The 23,422-nt window shown below is 38.5% G+C and overlaps 2 protein-coding genes and 1 long non-coding RNA gene across 3 annotated transcripts; all 3 read right to left on the reverse strand.

The window, feature by feature from the left end:
* Positions 1–1,050: 1,050 nt before the first annotated feature.
* LOC112156366 lies at positions 1,051–2,421 on the reverse strand. Its single transcript, XR_002920945.2, has 3 exons — positions 2,188–2,421; positions 2,020–2,091; positions 1,051–1,463 (listed from the first exon to the last, which is right to left on the reverse strand). It is a non-coding gene; the product is annotated as an uncharacterized LOC112156366 (long non-coding RNA).
* Positions 2,422–2,601: 180 nt separating this feature from the next.
* On the reverse strand, positions 2,602–6,630 carry LOC112156283. Its single transcript, XM_036216924.1, has 7 exons — positions 6,597–6,630; positions 4,787–5,053; positions 4,414–4,689; positions 4,032–4,304; positions 3,636–3,941; positions 2,812–3,496; positions 2,602–2,717 (listed from the first exon to the last, which is right to left on the reverse strand). Exons 1-6 carry the CDS (start codon positions 6,628–6,630, stop codon positions 3,153–3,155), a joined length of 1,500 nt encoding a protein of 499 aa, XP_036072817.1. The 3' UTR covers positions 2,602–2,717; positions 2,812–3,152.
* A 6,194-nt stretch (positions 6,631–12,824) lies between these two features.
* On the reverse strand, positions 12,825–22,205 carry LOC112156281 (nuclear factor 7, brain). The gene is made up of 10 exons (XM_024288515.2): positions 22,114–22,205; positions 20,184–20,412; positions 19,702–20,074; positions 18,472–18,567; positions 18,130–18,363; positions 17,318–17,465; positions 17,164–17,190; positions 16,723–16,787; positions 16,506–16,628; positions 12,825–16,053 (listed from the first exon to the last, which is right to left on the reverse strand). Exons 2-10 carry the CDS (start codon positions 20,408–20,410, stop codon positions 15,670–15,672), a joined length of 1,677 nt encoding a protein of 558 aa, XP_024144283.1. The 5' UTR covers positions 20,411–20,412; positions 22,114–22,205; the 3' UTR covers positions 12,825–15,669.
* Positions 22,206–23,422: the final 1,217 nt, after the last annotated feature.

Consider the following 23,422-nt stretch of genomic DNA (forward strand, 5'->3'; position numbering starts at 1 on the left):
AAATAATTTAATGTGAGCATTTAAATGACATTTTTACACAAACACTCATAATCATAGTCCACTAAGTACCATTGTATAATCAAATATGATTAAATTCATTTTTTTTCACTCATTGATTAGTCACAATCAAGCCCATTATATTTTAACTAGCATATTTTTCTCCTTTACTTATAGAGTATCAAAAACTATACAACTTCATTTCCCCTGCATTCAAAAATAAAAATACAATTTTAACGTTATTTGTTTTGGTTTTTAAAAAAAAAGGCATGAAGAAAACTTCAAATTAAACTTTTAGTTTAATGAAGACTTTTGCCAAAAACTGAACTGTACCAGGAACAAAATGTCGTAAAGTTTTATGAAAACATGGTAAAATCCGCTACAAACTATTTACTCTATCTTGCAGTTGGATAAGAAGTCACATGGTGTGTATCCTCCACCATCTTTGTGGTGGTTTAAATTTCCCTCTCACCCCCGAAGCTATGATATGTTGACACCGCCCTCAGCAACAAATGTTCAAGTGACCACTTTTAAATGAAAAGTCTATGTAAACACACGTTTCAGACTTTAAAACTCGTTTCTATGACTATTTTTATGTACTAAACGCGCAACCACAGAAGGCGCATTGCAAGTCCAAACCAGGTCAAATTTTGACCAATCAGTAGTGATGTACGGATAACGCCCCTTTTCATTCGTGGAGGTGTCAATCATTTGAAAATTGATCAAGAAGGAGAAATATTTCCAAGTGTAGGTGGTGGACATTCGCTGGTAAACAGAAAAAGAAAAAGAAGCCCCTCCCTGCTTGTCCAGTGTGAATGTATCTTGAACATCAAGCCTGATCTTGTTTCACAAAATCATTTCTGATAAAACAAGTAGACGGATGCTGCTCCCTTCTTGATGCGCAATCTATAAAGGCCACAAGGAATCCTTTCTGCGGTCATGCCTTAGGTTTTATAGACTCAAGAGTGAGACCTGAGTGTTTTTGTCACGGGGGGCATCAGTTTCATTTCTCAGATTCTAGAAATAATAGTTTTATATATGGCTTCACACTAAATATTCTGAGGTTTTAACAATCTTGTGTTCTATGAGCAACAGAAAATAATTGATGATCTCACACAAATTCCTTCAGAAGAGCTATAATTTTTACTTAGTTATTAGTAAATAAATAAAAACAATAAAAACATGCTATATTGTGGTTTGCATTTTCGCCTCACAGCAAGAAATGGTTGAAATCTTGGTTAAATTAGCATGTTCTCCCTGTGCATTTGAGGGTTTTCTGATTGGAATTGGGGCTTTCTCACACAAAAACATGCTTCATATGCTGGTCGATGACTCTAAATTCTCCCTTGTGTCAGAATCTGGCCCAGCAACAGACTCCTGAACCTCCCGGGCTCTACCAGCGTCCTCGTGACCCAGTGGAACAGGACTGAACTGAGAAGGAAGATGAATGGATGGATGCAAAAAAGCTGCAAAAAAGAAATACAACAAGATACTTTGATCAAAAATTAAGAAAAAGAATGTCGGCAAAGTCACAATTTATACAGTTCTACATATCTTATAATCATCAAATTTGTTAGACTTTGCTTAAAATACATGTAATTCTTTCAGACTTAACTGATGTGACATGACAAAACAAAAACAGTAGTTTATAGAACGGATATTTTTTAACCTTGTGCTGAAAATAATTGAAACCTGGTAGAAAAGTCAAGTTCCTTTTCACTTTTATATCCCTATATAGGTTTCTTCCTCTATCAGGGAAATGACCAAAAAATCTTTATCTTTTCATTTGTCTGTTAAAATTAGTAAATTATTTTAGATTAAAGAAGTTTTTAGGATTAAGGAATAAGTTCTATCAATATTTTTGCCGGTGACATAATACACTATTTTATCAAGTTAAAATCTTCCTCCACGGGGAAAAAATCAAGTTGTTCAATGAACTGAAATCTGGACTAGCGGATTAGCATTTTTTCTGTTTTCAAAAAACAATCATATTCATTTTTACAAATACTTATCTTCCTTTACCTAGGTTTTCGTAAACTGGATCATTCTCAGCTGGTTTGGGTCGTCTGAGTGACTCATAGATGGCCAAATTACCTTTGAAAATAAGCGGAAAGAGAAACTCCATGAAGTATATTCAAGCAACGATTTCATGACTTATAGAAGTGAGTAGATGATAAAAGGCAGTCAGACCATGAAGAAGATCAGAATATATGTTGACTTGATCCTCATTCTGGTCTGATGGAGAGTTCTGATGTGTATCTCGGGCTCTATGAACCCAAAAAATACCTGGAAAAGATTAAAGAAAACAGGAAATGCTATTGAAGAAATCCATGAATATTATTTCAAACACTACACGATGCAATGATGTCACTCTAAACAAGTACAACTAATCATTGAGTTTAATCATTAATTGGCTATGGATGAGAATCTAATCTAAATTCTGGCCAATGACTCCAGAGATCTTTAGTCACTTAATGTTGTTTATAAAAGTTGGTTCAAAACAAAAATGTCCGACTGGTGGTAGTCTGGATGCGGACCAAACACAAGAGCTTGATCCAGACAAACTGACTTTCAGAGCCTGAATACATACAGGGAAAAGGTCTCACCTGTGGACTTTCTGCAGAAGCACAAAAGTAACAGAAGAACTGTGAATAAAACGGCACCAACCAAACAAACAGCGGAAAGAAGAGGAAATGAAGGGCCGACCAGCCAGAACGCTGCTGAGGTATATAAACAGTAAACAAGATGAATATAAGATGAGTATGATATTAAAAATAACAAGTTATCTATTAAAAAACTTAAATATGTACTGACATTTGACTGCTAACCAGCTCTGTGGAGATTCTTTTCCTGAGGATTGACACTTGTAGAAGCCTTCATGTGACTTTGACACTGCAGGGATGATCATCTCCACTCTGCTCTCACTTTGGATTAATGTGTCATTCTGATAGAAAAACACTTTAGAACGAAGATTTTCTGTCCTCCACTTGCAGCCAAGAGTAACAGAATGTCCCTCAGTCACAGGATGGACAGGACTCAGCAGGATCAGATCATCTGGAAACATCCACATTCATCCTCATCACAGATCATCAGCACATGTTTGACATTGTCTGCTTCATTCTGGTTTACATACAGTTGATCATCTCAATCCATCTTCAAGTTCTGCATGTGTTTCTAATCAATCCAATGATGAAAGTCAAGCTAAAAACAGGAATCCAAACATGTTTCCACTCACTGTGTCCAGTGATGTTGACTGCGTTGCTGAATGCTGATCCAGACTCACACCAGAACACTGCATTACTGGACTGGATCTTCTGAACATGACATGTTGATCCATTCATTGTTCCCCAGTCAGAACAGAATGACAGCAAGTCAGGAAGCAGAAAGCTGCCGACTCTCCACTCAGCAGAGTTTCCCTCACAGGTCAGAGAGACAGAGTCAGAGGTGAAGTGTTGGACTCTGTCAGGACTCACTGAGAGAGACGCTGATGGATGAAGATCTGAACACAAACAGGATGAAGATCAGCACACTTTAGCTGGATTTGGAGAACAAAGAGACCCAAAATAGTAGAATGTGACAGTATTTGAAATGTGAAGAGAAATCATTGAGAGAAATGAATGAAGAATCAGAAGTCTGACCTCCAGACCAGACAAAGTGAGGTTGACTGTAAAGAGTGTAGACGTGTGGCTCTCCTCTTCCAGCTCTGCACACATATCCTGCTGTGTGTGTCTGTCCATGAATGATGTAGGAGTTGTCTGCAGTCCCATTGGAGCTAGCAGGCAGCAGCTCATAGCTGTAAGAGCCAGACTTGTGTGATAGATCAGGAACAGCTTTATACCAGTAGAAGCTCCATCCTGCAGACTCATGTTCAACCTCACAGCTCAGAGTCACTGAGGATCCAGGACTCAACCACCGAGGAGACACTCTCAGGACAGGTTCTGGTTCTGTTGGAGAAATATGTTTGTTCTCAGTATAGACTAAAATTAAATAGCTTTTCAAAATTTTGATATCAAAGAAAAGGTCATTAAACCCACCGTATTTCTTGATACCAGCAAAATCACTGAACTCTGAGTGATAAACTGGTTCTCCTCTTCCTCCTCTGCATCTGTAAACTCCTTCCTGTGAGACACTGATTTGTCCATTTGAAAGGAAAACAGCATCCTGTGCTGTCTTCTGTTTGATGGGTTTCCCTCCTTGAAACCATTCATAAATCCACCCAGGAGATGAGGAGTTCACTGAGCATGTCAGGTTCACTCTGCCCCCTACTGGAATCACTTTTAGACCCTTCAGTTGAACTTTTGGTTTCCCTGATGGAGTTAAAAAAAACAAGTTAAAATTATTTTTTCGGGTGTTCTTGTTTAGAATTTGAACAAAAATAATAATTATGTATATATATATATATAAAACATGACTCACGTGTAACTGACAACAGATGAGCTTCACTCCACTTTGTGGCAGAATATGAGTCCTCTCTTGGTCTCCCTTTACACCTGTACTCTCCAGTGTCAGATTCAGAAGCAATGAATCTCCATATTGTTTCATTTGTCTCACGTACTTTTGTCCAATGTTTGCTCCATTCATACTCCCACTGAACTCCTTCTCCTCCCTGAACCTCACATGTCAGAGTGATCGTCTCTCCTCTGAACATCTGAGACCAGCTGGGTTTCTGTGTCACAACAACCTCATTTATGTCTGTTTTTCAAATTTGAGATACAATAAAGATATTTTAAGGTTAGTAAGGCTAAGACCTATTTTTGCTTGTAAAATTATTTTGAATTAAAACACTTACAAGTTATTTTGATGAAGACTTCATGGCTGGTATCAGAGTAGATGGCTGGTTCTCCTCTAAATCCTCTGCAGCTGTACATGCCTCCTTGTGAGACTCTGATTTCTCCATTTTGATCATCTGCTAGAATAACTTTATGGTTATCCAAGGTTCTTTTGAACCACTGGAATCTCCATCCACTAGAATCCTCCACAGAGCAGATCAGAGAAACTCCATCTTTGACGGAAACTCGTGTTGTTCCAGTAGTCAGAATGGCTCTGGTTTTCTGTACTGTTAAAACAACACAAACAATGCACTTTTAGTATTAAAGAAACTGTGTTTTTGTGGTATTTTACACATATTTGGAGCTTTATGGGCCATGTAACCAAAAAAAAAATATTATACTTAAGTTTCATACTTAAAGACCTACTCCAAACAAATGGTTGAATAAGATAATGTTACCTTTTACATTTTCACAACTAATTGTTTTATGCTTGTAATATTTCCTATACTGGTAAAGCAACTAAAAATATATAACAGGAAGTTAGAATGACTTACTTTGAGCATGTCCAACACAAAAAAGGACATAGGTGACTGTAAAAAAAAACACAGAAGATTGTTAGGGATCAATCAACAAACATAGCACCCAAATTAAAGAGTGTAGTGTTCAATGAGGAACTAAATGTCACAAATACAATACAATAAAATTTACAAACAAGATAAAAAAAAGTAATTACAACTTTAAAGTTTTAAATTTGCAAAAAAAATTTAAAAATCACAATTGTTAAATTCTGAGACTAAATTATTTACAACTTTAGAAGTCATAGAATAAATTTCATGACTTTAATTCTCGTAAATTTAGATATTTTAAAGTTGTGAATGTATTACTATAAATTGAGTCAAATTAGAACTTTAAAATATGTATTTTAAGACTAAAAAACAGATTTACAAGAAAAATTTCATAAATTTATGAGAAAATATTTCAAAGTTTTCTGTTTATCTAAGCTGTGCTCAAAGATGCGGAGGATTTTGTGAATCTTTATCAGCGGATATGTTTTTACACAGGAAAAAAAAAAGAATCTTTTGGTGACTCAAAGTAAAATTAAATTTAAACAGAATATACGGAAAACGTGGCCTGTGGTCTTAATCATGTAAAAAAAAAAAGTTGTAAATTTTGACGTTTTTTTATTTTTCATTTTATTTTGTATATTTGCAATTTTAATCTCATAATATTACTCTTTTTTCCTTTTGGTGGTCTTAATACTCCGTCACATAAACTGTATTGTTTACACTACACTTAATTTTATTTCTGAAAAAGATGGAACCACATTTCTCATTACAAAACGTTCCCAGTGAGTTGAGAGAAAGCAGATTTTCTTCCAATAGTGGTATCACTTCCTTTTTCTTTATTTTGTTAAAGGAAGCTGAAATAATACTCGTAACATACTTACAAATCAGCTTAAATGTGTTTTCCATCCTTCTTTTTACTTTAGGTTCTCTGTAAAAACAGGAAAGTGAGACTAGAATGAGATTTAAAGTCGTAATTAAAAAAATGTTTGTAAACTGGCCTAAAAAAAAAAAAAATACAAAATCGACATTCTAAGACAAACATAAATCTATGATAACAGAAAAAGTTAATTTGGAAGATGGAAAAATGTTACATTTGTCCATCGTGGATTTTCTCCATCTATAGTGAGTGGATCATTTTAATTAGGAAATTTACTGAATCTATGATTTTTTACAGTTGAGGCCTGTTTTTTAGACAACAGGTGGTGCAAAAGTAGCTTCAAGTATGTTTAATTTTCTTTGTAGGGCAGCGTGTCACAAGTCTCACCAAGCGAGTAACATTCCACTGACTTGGCAGCCATGTTCATGTTTTTATGGGACATGCCAAGAATAATCAGAAGAACTTTACACAAGAATTCTTAGGAGTGTTTTAAAAATGTGACCTACAGCTGGTAAACACATTTATACAGAAAGAATCACATGGTGGGCAGTAGGAGTTAATTAGAAAGTTACAAGTCTAGAAGAAAGTCACCCTTACGGATGGTTATGGGGCGTCTGTGAGTGAAAAATTGACAAATCTGAGGGCATGAGTCGTAGACCTCGCATGAACCTGTAAGGCGTCAAGTTGTAGTATCAGAGGTGTCCAAATCCCGGCTTAAAGGGCCAGTGTACATGTTTTCTAACCAACCTGCCATTGAAGCTCCTTATTGGCTAAACACACCTGATCCAGGTCATTAACAACAGATAATGGCAGGTTCACACCGGACACGGAAGCACTGCGAAGCGGATACCGCGCAGTGTCCGCTTCAACTTCAATTCACACCATACGCGTATTTTTTTACAACGCGACTGCTCAGCTGTGATTATTTACAGCTAATTGTATTTTTAGACACCCAAAACCACACACCAAGCTCCTTAGCTGGCCCACTACATCCATCTATGAGTCTCAGTCTCTGTTTTTTGTGTGTTTTGCATTGTTTGTGAGTTAATTGTATTTCCATCTCTCCACTCTGTTTAGATGCAAAAATATGATCACATTTGTCAATTGTGGTATTTTATTGTGAAAAATCAGTTATATTTTGAACATTTTCTCGTATGGCTTGGCGTGACTTCCTCACAGGGTTGACGTGGATCTCTCACGACTCGCACAAAATGTACATCAAATACCCAAATGATTGCTGCATGCTGCGAGGACCGCGACCCTTCGACTCTTCTGTGAACTACACCAAAGCTTAACAAGGGCGCCGAATGGAAGCGGCCTCCGTTCCTCACCACTTTTCTGAAGGCAAAAGAGGGTTCTCCGTATTCGCGGATTCAGCATGTTTGCGGTTGACTCTGGTCCCTGACTCCCACAAATATCTTTGGATCATTGTGATTTGTGTGGACAACTTATAAGCGTCCTACAGGCACTTTCTTATTACCTGAATCTGAAAGCGGTCAGTGAAGAGCCAGTACTCTCACCTTATTAACGTGGAGTACTGCGTAAAGTACAACCCGTATGACGTAAGTGCGTGGAACTTCTATCATTCTTCACAACACATTCAAGCACAATAATCTTGTATTTTATTTCCATTCTGTCCCTTAAGGTGGCTGGATGAGCCTCATGTAAGACACACCTGTGCTCTCTTTAAGATGCAGCCGCTCCTCTCTACGACCCTCCATGGACCAGGACGACCCAAACCCAAGCAGGTGCATAAGACTACGTTTTTTATGACTGTGTTATTTATTTGTAGAATCGCCATATGCAAGGAAAAATCATGCTTTGTTGGGAGGCTAAACTTTTTTTTTTTTTTTTTAGACCTTTATATATATTGGGTTATAGTGAACAAAAGACAATTTTCAATCCCAATGTTATTGTTTCATGAACTATGAATACCCGAACAGCACATCTCACCAAAATAAAGGCCTGGTTTAATGAAAGTTAAGTTTTACATTACTTTGTTTTAGTGCAGAAAAATAAAACCTCAATGACTTGATTAGTTTTATCTGCTGTTTAATGTCAAATTAGGTCAAACTCGACTTAAACAGGTTTTAGTAAGTGTGACAATGAACTGCAATTTTTAACTGGTTGATCATAAATGTCACTGAGTTCAGTCCAAATCAATCTTGCCACCTACTTTGCATACCTTTCAAAGTACACGGAAGTAACATACCATTCTCAGTCCTGCGTGCAAAGTTCTGTTTGTTTGTTTTTGCTTTTTCATTTCTGCAAGTCAAAGTTTGTTTCTTGCTGTCTTCATAGTTAAAAAGTCCCATTTAGTAAAAGTTATGTCTTTTAGAATAAAAATGTAAGCTTCTGGTTTCTGGTTGGAGTTATTTTCTAAGTCATGATTTCTGTCAATGCACTTTGTATGCATTCAAAAGCTGAATTTGTAGGTTCCTAAAGATCTGTGACGTAATAGAGTAAATTCTATGGTTTCTGTGAATCTGTATCCACTTGAGTCTTGTCGATTTACATTAGTTTCTATTGAGGTCTGTTATTCTCAGACAGACATGAACATGTTTCCACTTTTCTTCCTTTTCTTAAGGTTCAACCTTCACAGAAAATTGAGTTCGGCACTGGTATTGTAAAATGAAAGCAAAGATCTTATTGCATTGGAGATTTTGTCAATCACTGGGACCAATCTATAACCATCAGAGGGTTCAGTGTCTTTCCTGAGGACACTTTGACACATGGGGAGGCAAGGTGGGAATCGAGCCTGTGATCTTCCAATCAGAGGTCAACCACCTGTCCCAAAGAGAACCTGCACAATTGGTGGCTGATGAAATACTTTATTTGCCCCATTGTAATGAGGGACCACTGTACCAATGTACTTTAAATTAATTTAAGTCAAATGACAACTGGCACAGCAAACCTCTCGAGAGCCTAGATTAGAACGTGTTCTTTTGTTACCCCGGTGAGTCAAAACCCTCTGAAAGTATTTGGCTGTGGGTCATTTCCTGGAGACGCCCACATTCAGTAAATTCCTTTAAAAAAAACAAGGTGTTTTTTTTTCTTGTCTGCCGTATTTCTCTCTGCTAATTTGGTCTCAGTTTTACCCTTTTCTCTGGTTTGCTTCACCGTTAGCTGCAACTTTCATTGCTTAGAGGTGTGAAAACAAAGGTCAATGTCAGCATGATGTCAACTATGCTATGGAAATGAGTCAGTTCATTTTATTTATTTTGCCTATAGATTAAGATATTACGATTAACATATATACAGAACAACAACATGGATATAATCTACTTTGAGAATGGTACATTTGATGGTAACTTGTGCGACGAGCTTAAACCCAGTAGCCAGATTTTTTATGAAGATTCGTAACAAAAGTCCCTACCTGAAAAATGAAGTTATAGAGATTTGATTTAATTGGATTTTCTGGCAATCAGATTTAAGTATGCACAAATAAAAGGGGCAACCTTTTCCCAATAGCAAAATTGAGCATTTGCAACACAAAAGTAAAAATTTGAAATCACTTTACACAAACGGAATATCTTCAAAAGCTATAATTCAGTTAATAAATGTAAAAAATATATAAAATCCAGGCATATTGTTCTTCACGTATTGAGGAAGCGCCTGATTTTTCAAAAGGAAATTTATATTAAAAGTTTGAAAAATCTTTCTTATGTAATATGCATTTATTACAATAATGTAGAAAGAAATTTCTAGAGCAAAGCACTTAATTGTTTTTTTGATTTGATTCTTTTTTTTTTTTTTTTTTTTACATTCATCTATAGTTTCAGCAATTCTTAAAACATAAAACTTCATCACTCTAAAAACCAAGACTTAAACTATAGAAAAGCATTTGTCTGTTAAATCTGTTCTTGCACTGGAGCAACATTTAACAAAAGTGACTGTAATCTATATCCAGTGCGTCACTAGTATACTTAGAGTGAACTTAATTAGTCAATAAACAGTTATAACACATCTCAGTTTCTAATACTGACACAATAAACTCCCTCACTAATAGATACTCACTGATATCAGGTGTTTGCAGTTTATCTTCGCCCCTTCATCAACTGAAGAACTCAATAGTCCGTCTGGAGGAACAAACAAGTCACACATTTTTATCACCTTGCCTCTGCACTGAGGGAGCCTAGAAAATGTGCGGGTATTAAACGTTTAGGTGTGATTATGAGGTCATTCACAGGATGTTACCAGCATAAGGTCTTTGAAACAAGTGTTGTTTTAATAGGTACTGCTTTAGACTTTGTGTCTTTCTTGTCACCACTCTTTTGCACTTGGTTGTTACTTTATATGGTCCTTCCCCTTGAGGCAATGTTTAAGTTCTCCTTTTTCAGCAGAATTAGGATCTTAACGCATTGCTGAATATTTGGGAAACAGGTTTGATTTTCAAATGAATCATTTGGGCATGCTTTTGAGTTTGAAACTTTATCCACTATTCTTTATAATGTATTCCCTGTTTCCCACTCCCGATTTCAGGTGGCTTGTCTGTCCATTGGCAGTGGACCGTGCCTCTGCCTCGTCTTGCGCCCTCAGCTGTCATCTGGTTAAAGCCCATCTGCTACACTATTCCAACATGTATTTGTGAGTTAGATAAGCTAATTCTTCTTTAACGGTCCTGCTACAGTAGCTGTCCATCCTGGGAGAAGATCTTTCTTTCATGTGAAAATCCTTGAGGTTTCTTCTTTTTTCTTGTCCCAGAATCAGGTTGTTTTTTATAGGAGTTTTACTTTAGAAAGAGAGTCTAAAGACAGGGAAACCCAGTTTTGTCTGTTTAGCTTAGTTTAGCACAAACTATTGTTTATTTTTCTATGACTAATAATATGTTTTTGGACAGTTACCAAATTCCATAACCGGAGTTTGGGCGGTTGAGGCACTTGGTTTCGACTGCCGCCCAATTGCACCGGCCCCTTCTGAGCTCTCCTGAGGGTGGTGGGTCCACTGGAGAGTGATCCCACATTGCACCTTTGGGTTGGACCCAGCCAGAGCCTGTGGGAGGAGCCCTGGTCACCAGGCGCTCGCCTACAACCCCCAACCCCAGACCTAACTCCAAGCTGGTACTCTGGTTACTGGATCTATGATGTTGCTACTGATGAAGGTGTTCTGAATCGCTTTGTTTGACTCGTCACCCAGGATCTGTCTACCATGGGAGACCCAACCAGGGACAGAAGCCCCCAACACCACAGCTCCTGAGATCACTCAAGCACTCAAACCCCTCCGCAACGTTAAGGTGACAGTTCAAGGAGGTTCTTTCATGACCGAAATAACGAGATTCTGACTACAGGTGGCTGAAATGAGTTTTCTCTAGAGGGTGGCTGGGTGCTCCCTTAGAGATAGTGTGAGAAGCTCGGTCACCTGGAGAGGGCTCGGAGTAGAGCTGCCTCTCCTCCACATTGAGAGGAGCTAGTTGAAGTGGCTCGGGCATCTTGTCCGGATGCCTCCGGGACACCTCCCTGGGGAGGTATCCCATTGGGTGCAGGTCCCGGGGAAGACCCAGGACACGCTGGAGAGACTACGTCTCCTGCCTGGCCTAGGAACACCTCGGAGTCCCCCCAGAGGAGCTGGAGGAAGTGGCCGGGGAGAGGGAAGTCTGGACATCTTTGCTTACACTTCTGCCCCCATGACCCGGTCCCGGATGAACAGAAGAAGATGGATGGATGGACAGTTACCAGTGTGAAGCCCATTGAGACCATTATATAGATCAAACTGAATTGATATTAATTAATAAAAGTATTACAATAATAAAATAGCCATGAAAAATGGTGGGCCTTCCTGCATATACACAACTGAGTCAACAGTTGTGGAGGGTAACCTGAGACAAAAACAGTTCACAAGACTCATGGGCACCACATCCACACACAAACAATGAAGGGAGAATCCAACCCAGGAAGCACAGCACTTCAACAACACCTCTGCCTGTAAGTCAGCTCTTATATGGGACTGTCTCTGAAGAGGAAATATAAAATACACATGCACTCACACTTTATAACAACAATATTAAAAGATGGATTGCAAGAGTCCTGGGTGGGATGCCTGCTACGGCCCAAAAGCAAGGCCAACAACGTCCATAGTCACACATGTACAGGGGTTGACCTGAAAAGTTGAAGAATTTCAAACGTTAAACTTGTAAGTACTAATTCCCAATCCAGCTGAAAGTTTTGGTATTTGAATGAGTCATATCTGTGAAGAATTTGAAGATTTATTGATGTCCAAAGTGTTTACAGAAGACTAAATAAAATGAACTTAATCAACCATGACACTCCTCTACTTTGGCCATATCTAGCTTAAGTATATCACGTGCCAAAATCTGTCTCACATCTTCCAGGCACGTGTTTCTCAAACCTTGCTAAACCAGTTCTAAGACTGTAGAATGATGAAAGTTATGACCTGGATTGGCTTCAGCATAGCTGTTTTTCTCAGAACCATACAGAAAAGCAAACTGTTGATTTCCTTGTCACTGATCATCATGTGGAAACTTGACACGGTTTGATCTCAAAGAAATAGTAATGGGTTGTAACATTTGGAATACAATGCCCCACGATAGTATCAAAGCAGCATCCTTTTCATCATTTATTTTGCAATCTATTTCTATGTTAGATGTGGTTTACATTTTTAGTTTTGAAGTTTTAGAATCTACATTTTTGATGTTTTGCCTTTAAGCTCTTTTTTGGTTATACAATGGTCCTTTGGTTATGCGCGATAGATGAAATCCACTACAAAAATCCTCAAAACACACTTTATACACGTTTCTCAGACAACATTTTTATTTTTTTTCACATTTACACCTTAATAAGAAAAAAGTATTATAGAATAAAAGAAAAGATGTGCTTGCCATCAAAGATTTATGCAAATTTAGCAAACTGAATACATTCTGTACAGGAGACAAAGCATGTAGGAGATTAATTGACAGTGGTCTACAGCCAATCAGGGTTCAGATAACAAAAACAAAAAAGGTTTATAAAAAACAATTACACAAAAAATAGACAAATCCTCAAAACACCGAGACCATAAAAGGTCAAACAAGTTCTAGCAGGAGTGTTTATGGCATTATTTTACAACTTTGGAAATTACTTTTAAAAAATATTTTGTAATTGTTGATGAATTCCAACAATAGGGTGGAGATTCGTGTTAAACAGAGAGAAAGACAAAGTAGTTTTTGAGCAGACAATTAAACACCCTAAAGGCTGATGCCGTCACTCAACTGCTCTAAGCCAAATACTTCCCATGAGAGTAACAAGTCTGCTGACAGGCAGTGTGAACCTGGCCGCTGTAACTAAGTCATTTAGTCAAAGCAAATGTCGCATCCGGATCATGTTCTGTATTTTATAAAACATTATTATTTTGTCTCAACAAACTGGCTTTTCTGTACTTATCTGATGATTTCTTTATTCATTTCTTTGTCACTCTGTCTCCATCTTCCCTTCACTTCTTGCCTTTTGTTGTACGATCTCTTTTTCTCTTCAGTCTATGCTGCCTAACTTATCCCACATGGTTTCTCCTTCTTTACTGTTATTTCATGACTATCTCTCCACCACACTGTAAACTTGTTTCCATTATATGTTTCAAATTTTACTACTTATCTTATTCAATAATCTGATCCTTGACGTCTCCATGTCTGGGTTCATGAGATCATTCAGAGACTCTCCCAGTTTGGTGATGTTCACCATCTACTGCAGGAGCTGCATCTCAATGATGGTCACTTCTCTATATCTCTGTGATCCAGTTTGATGACTAGTCGGAGGAGGAAAAATATCAAAATAGATTTTTTTTTTGTTTATAGTTTTGATGAAAATAAATTAAAAATTGCAAAGTTCAGTATGTTGGTAATGGACTCCACTTCCTGATCACATCATCAACACATGGGCCAAAGTTTAGTTCCTGATTTGTTGATGGGACACAAGTTCTTTGCCAAAGTTCAGATATTTGAACTCGGATGGTTCCCGAACTGCTCTATTGCCTGACTGCTGCACCACTCCCAACACTGAAATCACACCACAGGACCTTTGATCTCATCTGTATATTTGACTTGGTGTGAACACAGCTTTACACTACTCATACATACAACAACTCTAGTCAAACAGTAAAATCTTTTCAGTGGTCTTTGTAGCAAAGCTATATGGAAAGTTTTTTTAAAAAGTAAATAAATTCACTTCTATATGTTAAAAAATGAAATAACCAAAACAAAAACACGATTGATTGATTGATTGATTGATCGATCGATCGATCGATTGGGTCTGTTTCATAGACTGTGGACAATAAAGTACAAAACACAGATTTTTCTAACTCATTCCAGAAATGTCACATTTGATTCATTGAATGTAGTAATTCTTAATTAAAGTCAAGAAAAGTTTGATTGATTGCTTGAAAGGGAGTGGGAAAAAGCAAACTTATATAATCCCACCCCTACAATGTTGCTACATTAAGAGAGAAGTACAACTTTTATTGCTAAGATACTAAAATCTCTAATAAAATCAAACAAACAAACAAAAACATCACATGAAAACACACAAAACATTGGTTGCATTCAGACCAACATTGGCATGGACACATCTAGCCATGGTTTTTATGTGTACCTGTGAAAATATTTATGTGTAGCTGTGAAAATACACTTTGGTCAAAAATGAACACACCACTTTGAGTGTCACAAAAAAATTGGAAACTCCAAATCCATATAAAGTAAGATGTTACAGTGTCGTTTAATGTATATATTTCTGAATTGGAGAAAAAGGTGAGTAGTAGGGGGGAAAAAGCTTTAAAACTAACTGAGGTTTGCACATTTCAGCAGAAATTATAGAAGGAGGAAAAGCTGCATTTGTTTGTATGTGTAAATGTAGACAGAGCCAAATCTGAGCTTTAAAAGTGTTTGGATTCAGTGGTTTAGTTTGGATTTTGTTACATTTGATCATGTTCTAAGTTGCCATTGTCAGTCACACCAGTTTCAGGCTGTGGTAGTCAATGCAAGGTCTTAGGACACCATTCTTCTTTTTCTTAATCAAGTGTTTAAAGTCTGCAAACTAAATTCGGGTCAGACAGGCAGAGGTCAATCAAGAGCATAAGAGCATCAAAGAAGAGATTAGAGGTGTCAGAGTCCAGGTGAGGGTCAGGGCATGAAATCAGAAAAGAGGCAAGGTTACGTAAACAGAAGATCAAATCCAGAGAGAAACGCTCAGTAATGGAGGCAGGATGGCACAAACAATACTTCGCACTGAGAGAGACTATGTGCAGTGCTTAAGTATCATGTGGGTGCTTGTCACTGAGTGTCAGCTGAGCAGCATCTTGGGGTTACTAGGAGATATAGTGCTGTCAATACTCTGGAGACAACTCCCGCCGGTGACCAAAGTGGGAGACCGAGCCTGACTCCTGACAAAAAGTTACAATTTAAAAAGATATATGTAAAACCTACATATTCAACTACCAAAATGTTTTGTATTCCACCATATTAGCTCAATTTGAATGTTCAAACCGCTACACTTTCAGTGGGCATAATGTCCACAGGGCAGATGACCAGTGGCTCTGTGTTTTTCCCATTGTTAATGAGACAGGGGTTGAAGTAAGGGTACAAAGGCTCGGTGAAGGCGCAGTTGCTGAAAGTATAGATGTGAGTCTTTGCAGCTATGTCGTAAAAGGACACAGAGCCCTCCTCGTAGTCCAGAAATATGCCGATCAGGAATGGCGTTTCATGGAGGTTGAGCGTGACTGAAGGTCCCGCACAGGCTCGCAGACTCCCACCGTTACGTCTGCAGATGGCCCAGAAACCGCTGTCGGGACGGACGGTTATAGAACCCTTAGGGTTGATGGACTCTCTGGCAACACCGAGATCCCAGTCGGATTTATCCCCAACCTAAACCAAACAAATGAACAAAACCATTGGGAAGAGGAGGATCAGACTTTATAACACATTTATAATTTTTATTTCCTAAGCGCCTAATCGCCGTTAAAGGTCAAAAATGTTTTGACTATTGATTCTGGAAGCCATAGAGTAAGAGAAAACCAATTTATCCTGCATTTGAAGTTCAAACAAGGAGCTTTAAAGTGAGTTTGAATTTACTTAAAACCCACTTCAGTTAAAATCATGATTTGAGTGTTTTTAGCATGTTCCTGTAGCATTTTTCTCATGATGGAGGACATATATATAAAATAATTTTAGATTAAAACTGTGTTTCTGGCGTCTTTTTTAAAATCATGACATTAGCACAGAAGAGCTGAATCCATCAGCTGTAAGGATCAATAAGAATTTTAAAAAAATGCATTATGTTTCTTTATTTTCCATTTAACATTTCAAATTTATCTTACCTGAACCACCCAGAGATGTCGACCAGAAGTGAAGCTTTGTTTGCCCAGAACGGCGACGCAGGAGTCAAACCTGCGAGGGCTCTGAGGCAGAGATTGTCTCCTCTGCTGGGGGCTCAGAGCCACCTGGGGGTAACCATCAATTAAAATGATGCACTGAAGTGACGACACTGAAGAGTTTCCGATCAAGTATCACAAAGGAATATCAAATATGTTGTACCTTTTTACCATCTGAAGATAAAACAAGCCATTCGGCAGCAGTCGCAGGATCCAGAGTTACATCCACTAAAGCAAAAGAAGATTATGAAGTATTCTCTGGAGGTAAAGTTTTTTAGTTACATATAATATAAACTTAATATAGTTTTCTAGTGTAGCAACATAGAACCAAGAAGACACAGAAGAAACATATTTCATTATTTTAACAATCTACAGCAGGGGTATTCAAGTCCAGGCCTCGAGGGCCGGTGTCCTACATGTTTTCCAACCAACCTTCCATTGAAGCTCCTTATTGGCTAAACATACCTGATCCTGGAAATTAGCAGCCAATAAGGAGCTTCAATGGAAGGTTGGTTGGAAAACATGTAGGACACCGCCCCTCGAGGCCTGGACTTGAATACCCCTGATCTACAGTGTTTCTATATTGTCAGCTTAGTAAACTTACCTGAATATTTACTTATCTCGCTTAGTTCTGTAACAAATAAGAAAAAATATGAGCATTTTACTAAACAAAGGTGAAAACATACTTTCATATGAGTGTTTTGGACACATTTCAGTCATTTTATTTAAAGGGAATCCATTTTTTTTTCATCACTGACCTTCAGCTAACAGTTTGTGCTCGAGTTCATGGCAGATCTCCAGCAGCTCAGTGAAAGACCTCCTCACGGTCCTCATGTAAATCTCTGGCTCATCCCTGACTTTGGACCAGTCCCTCATGGACAGCGGAGCACTCAAACACAAGTAGCTCTAAAAGAGAAGGGTTGATCATTCTTATAAACATAGAAGATTATTGAAAAGTAATCTGGATATACAACACATTCTCACTCCCAAGTCGTCACATATTGACGTTTGGTTAAGGACCCCTCTGCGTCACTTTTTGCAGATTTGGGTGTCCCTAAGTCTGCATTTTTTGACGTGATGGTCGTTTGTAAAATCAAGGGCTGGAAACACAGTACTGGACGCGGACTGGTCCTCAGGACACGTCCAGTACCAGTACCCTAACCCAGAAGCAGTTCGCGTGCGGGTCGCGCCCGGTACTGCATCTGGTACCGGTATGGGTCCAGTACTATATCTGGTACAGCATCCAGTGCCAAGTTAGAGTTAGGGTACCAGTACCGGGTTCGGGTACCAGTGCGCTCCACATCGCGTTACTGGACTGTCCGGTTTGCGGCACACAGATTGGGGATCCGTGATTTAATGGGAACCAAAAAACACAAAACGTCAAAAAGTGACACAGAGGAGTCCTTAACCAAATGTCAATATGTGGCGACTTGGAGAATGTGTTGGGATGTACTGTTTACGTCACAAACTGAGCATTTTTACACCTTTCTTTGTTTTTCTTGATGGTTTCCTGCTACTTTCTTCTGAAACAAAAAAATAAAAAATGAAGTCAAATGTGGAGGACTCTCACCTGCAGCAGACAAAGAGGGTCCTTGTTTTCCTCCAGCTGCTGCAGGTCATTGTTCCTGCTGTGCAGTTCCAACAGCTCACGCTGGAGCTCCTGCACAAACTCCTCCGCTTTCGCCTCTGCTTCTTCATGCTTCTGCTCAATCTCCTCAGTGAGCAAATCCTGGTGTCTCTCAACAGCCGTCTTTGCAATCGTGAGAATTTTTGCACTCTTCTGCACCCCAAGTTCTTTAGCCAACTGCAGAAATGAATACATTAGGAAGGAGGGATTATTTCTCAAACCAGTGGATGAAGAGAAGTAAGTCTTATGTGGTTCTAAAAGGTAAAACAAAAAGGTAAGTCTTACTCTGCTCATCTCCAGTGACTGCGCTATCTTCTCAGTCTTTCTCAGTCGGGCATGAATCATTTCTTGGATCTCCATTTGGGTGTTCTTTATCTGAGTCTAGAACAGTAAAAGATGAAAGCATCTGTTTACATTACAGTGCATTAAGTCTACACTTTGATGTCATAAAACACATCTCAAAAAATCACTTTGGGGGCCTGCAGCCCCCTCTCCCATTAAACCCTTTTTCACATGTCCTCACTAGCTGAACTGCTGCTACCTGCCCCCACTCTCCCCTTTTATCTCTACCTGCCTGATCAGAACACATTTTTCAAAATGGCGGCTCTTTTGTTTTTCATTTTCTCCATAGGAACCATTTTGTTTTTTGGCCACCTAGGAGTGACAGACATGTGAATTTTAAGAAGAACTGACAAAAATAAATGTTATTTCTTTGACAACAGAGGTTTTTTGTTAACCACGCCCACATTCCTAAAATGTTCTTATCGTATATTATATTGTTTTGTTCATCTTTATCCAATGATTCATGTATCAAATGTTCACAAGATTCTGGTGAAAAATATGCAAGCGGCAGGTGAATGCCACTTTTGCTAGCTCACCACGCTAAAGCTGTTCAAAATCTACAACTTCTAATTCCAACATTTTTTCCCAAGTGGTATCCCACTGATGCTTGAGGAATTATGACACAATAGACTGAACTTTCTAGGACATGTTTAAATTTGTAGTTTGGCCCAATGTGGATTTTTTTTTTAATTCAAGATGGCGTCTCTCACAGAGGTCAAAAGTCAACGAAACTTCAGTTGTGATTGTAGACTTAACCCAATGGGATGTGTGTACAGTTTCATGAAGATCGCTGGAAATACATTTTTTCTTTGGCATATATTGTGGGAAAAGGTGAAAATCGCCAAATTTCAACTTTGGCGCAAAATGACGACCAAACTGGAAGTCCTACGGCCATACCATAATAATTTCAAAACTTTCTTGGGATAATGTTAACACCTGTGTTTTGATTTTATTGGTGGATTTAAAAAAAATTGTGCTCGATAAGATATTTTGGCCCCATTCATTTTTGTGAGTTTCGTCCGCAATAAAGTTGACAATTTAATAAAAATTAAAATTAAAATAAAAAAAGGGGGGGGGGGGTAATTTAGTATGCCCGAAATTTATTTTCACTGGATACTAGCTGTGCAAATTTTGGTGAGTGTTTAAGTATGTGGCGAGAACTATGTTTCTCACCTTGATCCTTATACTCTCCCTCTCCACAGGTACCGTCTCGTGGTGTTTATGGTCACCCTCGGCGCATTTGGTGCAAACGGGCATCTGCTCTTTCTTGCAGAACATCTCCAAAGGCCAGTTGTGCTTTCTGCAGACGTGGCGGAAGGCAAAGGTAGCTGGATCCGTGAGCCTGTGCTTCATCATCACCGGATCCCTCAGGTGAGGAGTCAGGTGGATTTCACAGTAAGACACCTGACAGACCAGGCACGACTTCGCAGCCGCCAGCTTGCTTCCCCGGCAGATGTCACAAGGAACGCCCTCGGATTTCATGGATTGTTCTGAGTTGGCTCTTCTAGGTGGGGCTTTCTTGCTTTTTGCTTTTTCCTTCAGAGATCTTTGGATTAAACACAAACCAGATTAGTTAAAGTAAAAGTAAATGATAATTTAATTTACTGTTCAAAATCATGCATAAACTACCAAAAAAAAAAAAATGACTTAAGTACCTTTGAAACTGGTCAGTGATGTCTCTTAAACCCATGTTGATTCTGAGGTTAGGGCGATTTAGAAAGATCTCTTTGCAAAGGGGACATTGTGTTTTTTGTTGGGTGTCCCAGAATTGCTTGATGCATTCCAGGCAGAAGTTGTGGCCGCATGGTATGGAGGTTGGGTTGATGAAGCTGTCCAGACAGATGCTACACTTGAACTGCTCTTCAATGTACTCGGAAGCCATTTCTGTTAAAATAAACATATTATTTTCAAACAATTCACTATCTTTTTTATTCTTAAAAAGGATTCTAACACAAAATGTGCAATTTCAAAATGAAAACACACACACACACATACAGTGTATGTATTTATAATTGCCAGTGATATGTGTTTGTCAGGAGTCAGCGCTCTGTCTCCCCCTCTGGTCAACCATCTCCAGAGTACTGACTGCACTACATCTCCCAGCAACCCCAACGCGCAGTTCCTGGATGCTGCTCAGCTGTCTCTCATTTGCCCACAGGACACTTAAAGGATGCCCTGCGACGGACTGGCAACCTGTCCAGGGTGTACCCCACCTTCACCCATCAGTAGCCGGGATAGGCTCCGGCACCCCCGCAACCCCAAAGGGGAGGAAGCGGTCAGGAAAATGGATGGATGGACACTTAAAGGGTAACCAAACAGGGAAGTTGGAGGCTGACTCCACCCGAAGCCAAAATTTGACAATCCAGTCAGAGGGGTGGGGCTTGGGGGCTAGACTCTCATCATTACTGGAGCTGCAGATCATGATGTCAGACTTCTGAAACTTCCATGGTTTGACCAATCACTAAATTCAAATGTAATACCTTTATTCAACCTTTAGGGGGCAGCACACAGGCGGTTTTTGACTACATTTGTATGAATTTAAAAGTTTTATTTTAATTTATTAAACATTTGGCAACGACCAACAGATAGCACATTGAAAGCCCCATTTATAGAGGTCAAGAGCCAAAAAATGTTGATTTAGGGTTTGGTTACCCTTTAAGCACAGAGCCTCGCTCAGTGCGAAGTATTGTTTGTGCCATCCTGGTTGCATTACTGAGCGTTTCTCACTGGACCTGATCATCTTTGTAGCCGATGCTGCTTTATCTCTGATTGCCTGTCCTGACCCACGTCTGAACTCTGACAACTCTAGGATGATCTCATGCTAATGTTTGACCTCTGCCTGTCTGACCCTGATTTAGCTTTGTGGACTTGTAGCTGTGCTTAGTTCCTGTCTGAACTACTAAACTTGCTGCATGTGGAACCAGCTGTCAACCAGCAATAATGCAATGAAATTAGAAAAAAATCAAACATTAGACTAATTGTAACACGATAATCTGAATGATTATTGTGGAACTCACCAAGATATGAGGGAAATGCTTTTAAGGTCGGAATTCACAAGTACACAAAAAAAAATCCTGTTTTATTTGGAAAAAAACATTAATCCTTCATTTTAGCAGACAATTTAGTTTTTGTCAGAAGGATTGACTGTTTATCAGTTAACCTTTGCAACATTGGCTAATAATTTTGTTGCTATTGTTACTTATCTACGTGCCGGGAAGCACGGAGTTGTGTAAACAGCTTCTGGTAAACTCAATCCGTGGTGTAAATCATATCAAAAGGAAAACCACACTCCTCCACTACATGTACTGCTGCCAAGAGGAACAACTGATCACAAAAAATAAATTATATTTTGAAGGATTCAGTTTTATAGAACTCCTAAAATAAGAATTTAAATGTATAAATTTTTCAACCTAAGAAATACACCGTTTTTTTTTCTTCTCACAAGTCATTTTTATGCATTTATAAACATATATCTACAGTTGTGAAACAAAGAGGAACACATGCATTTAGATACTGACTTTTTGTGTAATTTAATTCAGACAATTATTATAAATTTAAGCAATATGGTAAAACACAATGACCTACCTGTGGGTTTGTAAGACAGTCCTTAACCTTGTGTGTTAAAATGTAAAAGTGGTTCCTTCAAACGGAACTTTTTCTGATATCACAAGAAGGAAGCTCCTCCCACAGTGACTGGCTCAGCAGGTAACTCTACTCGTGTCTTTTCTCAACATGTTTATTTTCTTTTCGACTTCTGTTTGCCTGGCATATTGAAAGCGACCACAAGGAATTATTACAGGAAGAACTGGCTCCAGTTTTTCCCCGGTAGGTGAACTATGCTAAGTGGCCACGTCTGCTCAGAAACCGGGAGGTTGAATCTACTTTCAGGTCACAACAAATATCCTAAGAATAGAAGCTCAGTAGTGATTATATGTGGGGAAATAACCTCCAAAGGGTTTATGAGTGCCTGTGGCTGCAGATCACTGCTCCCTTAAAGGGCCCATACCATGAAAAACAACTTTTAATCGTATTATGCTGTTTATCCCTCACTATAAAGAACCCCAAAGCTGACAAAACGGATTTGTTGGTCATCCATCTGCAGTATATTCTATTTGGCAACCGGTGATGGCTTTTTGTTCGCCTTTCAGCTTATTCTGTCAGGGGTCGGCAAAGGGAGTTCCAGACTTGGGCCCCCCTGAGGCCACATAGTTATTAGGCAGTAGCATGAAGGTCTTGGCTGAGGACCCACAATGGATGAAGCTCATCACACAACCTTGGAAATGAACTCTGGGTTTACCATACGCCAGTCCTGCGTGCAGAAAACTGAGTCATCCAGCTGTTTGGTTGATGATGGAAAAATAAAAAGTAAGTATATATATATATATTTAAACACTTTTATGTTCCTTTGCCATGAATTACTTACTTGGCTTTTATTGCCATCTAGTGGAAAAGGTACAACACTGCATGAAATGTCTCAAAGGAAACTTCAATTTCCGGTGTGGCAGATATGTTTTTATAATAAAACATCCAGATATTAAAAAACAAAAAAGTAATCTTTCCTTCTACAATAACAGGTTAATTAAATCTCTTCGGCCACTTTCAGGGAATCTTTTTAAGTTTCATGTTAAACTCTCTAATGTTTTGCAGAAAACGGTAGAATGAGAATAGGGAATAATAATAAATATATTATATTTTTAACAAACCAGAAAAAACAAAATAGTCTATGCGGTCTTTTTCAAATGCACAATCTGGGGAGAAAGAAATATCTATTGCATTAAATGTCCAAAACAGGCAAGCCCCCACATAAAGGGGTAGAGTGGAAGGTGGAGATTTAAATTCCGACTTAAAAAAATAAATAAAAATAAAAAAAGCTATGCAAAAAATTGAACCATTT

The sequence above is a fragment of the Oryzias melastigma genome, linkage group LG18 (assembly GCF_002922805.2).
Source record: "Oryzias melastigma strain HK-1 linkage group LG18, ASM292280v2, whole genome shotgun sequence".
Classification (NCBI taxonomy): Eukaryota; Metazoa; Chordata; class Actinopteri; order Beloniformes; family Adrianichthyidae; genus Oryzias; species Oryzias melastigma.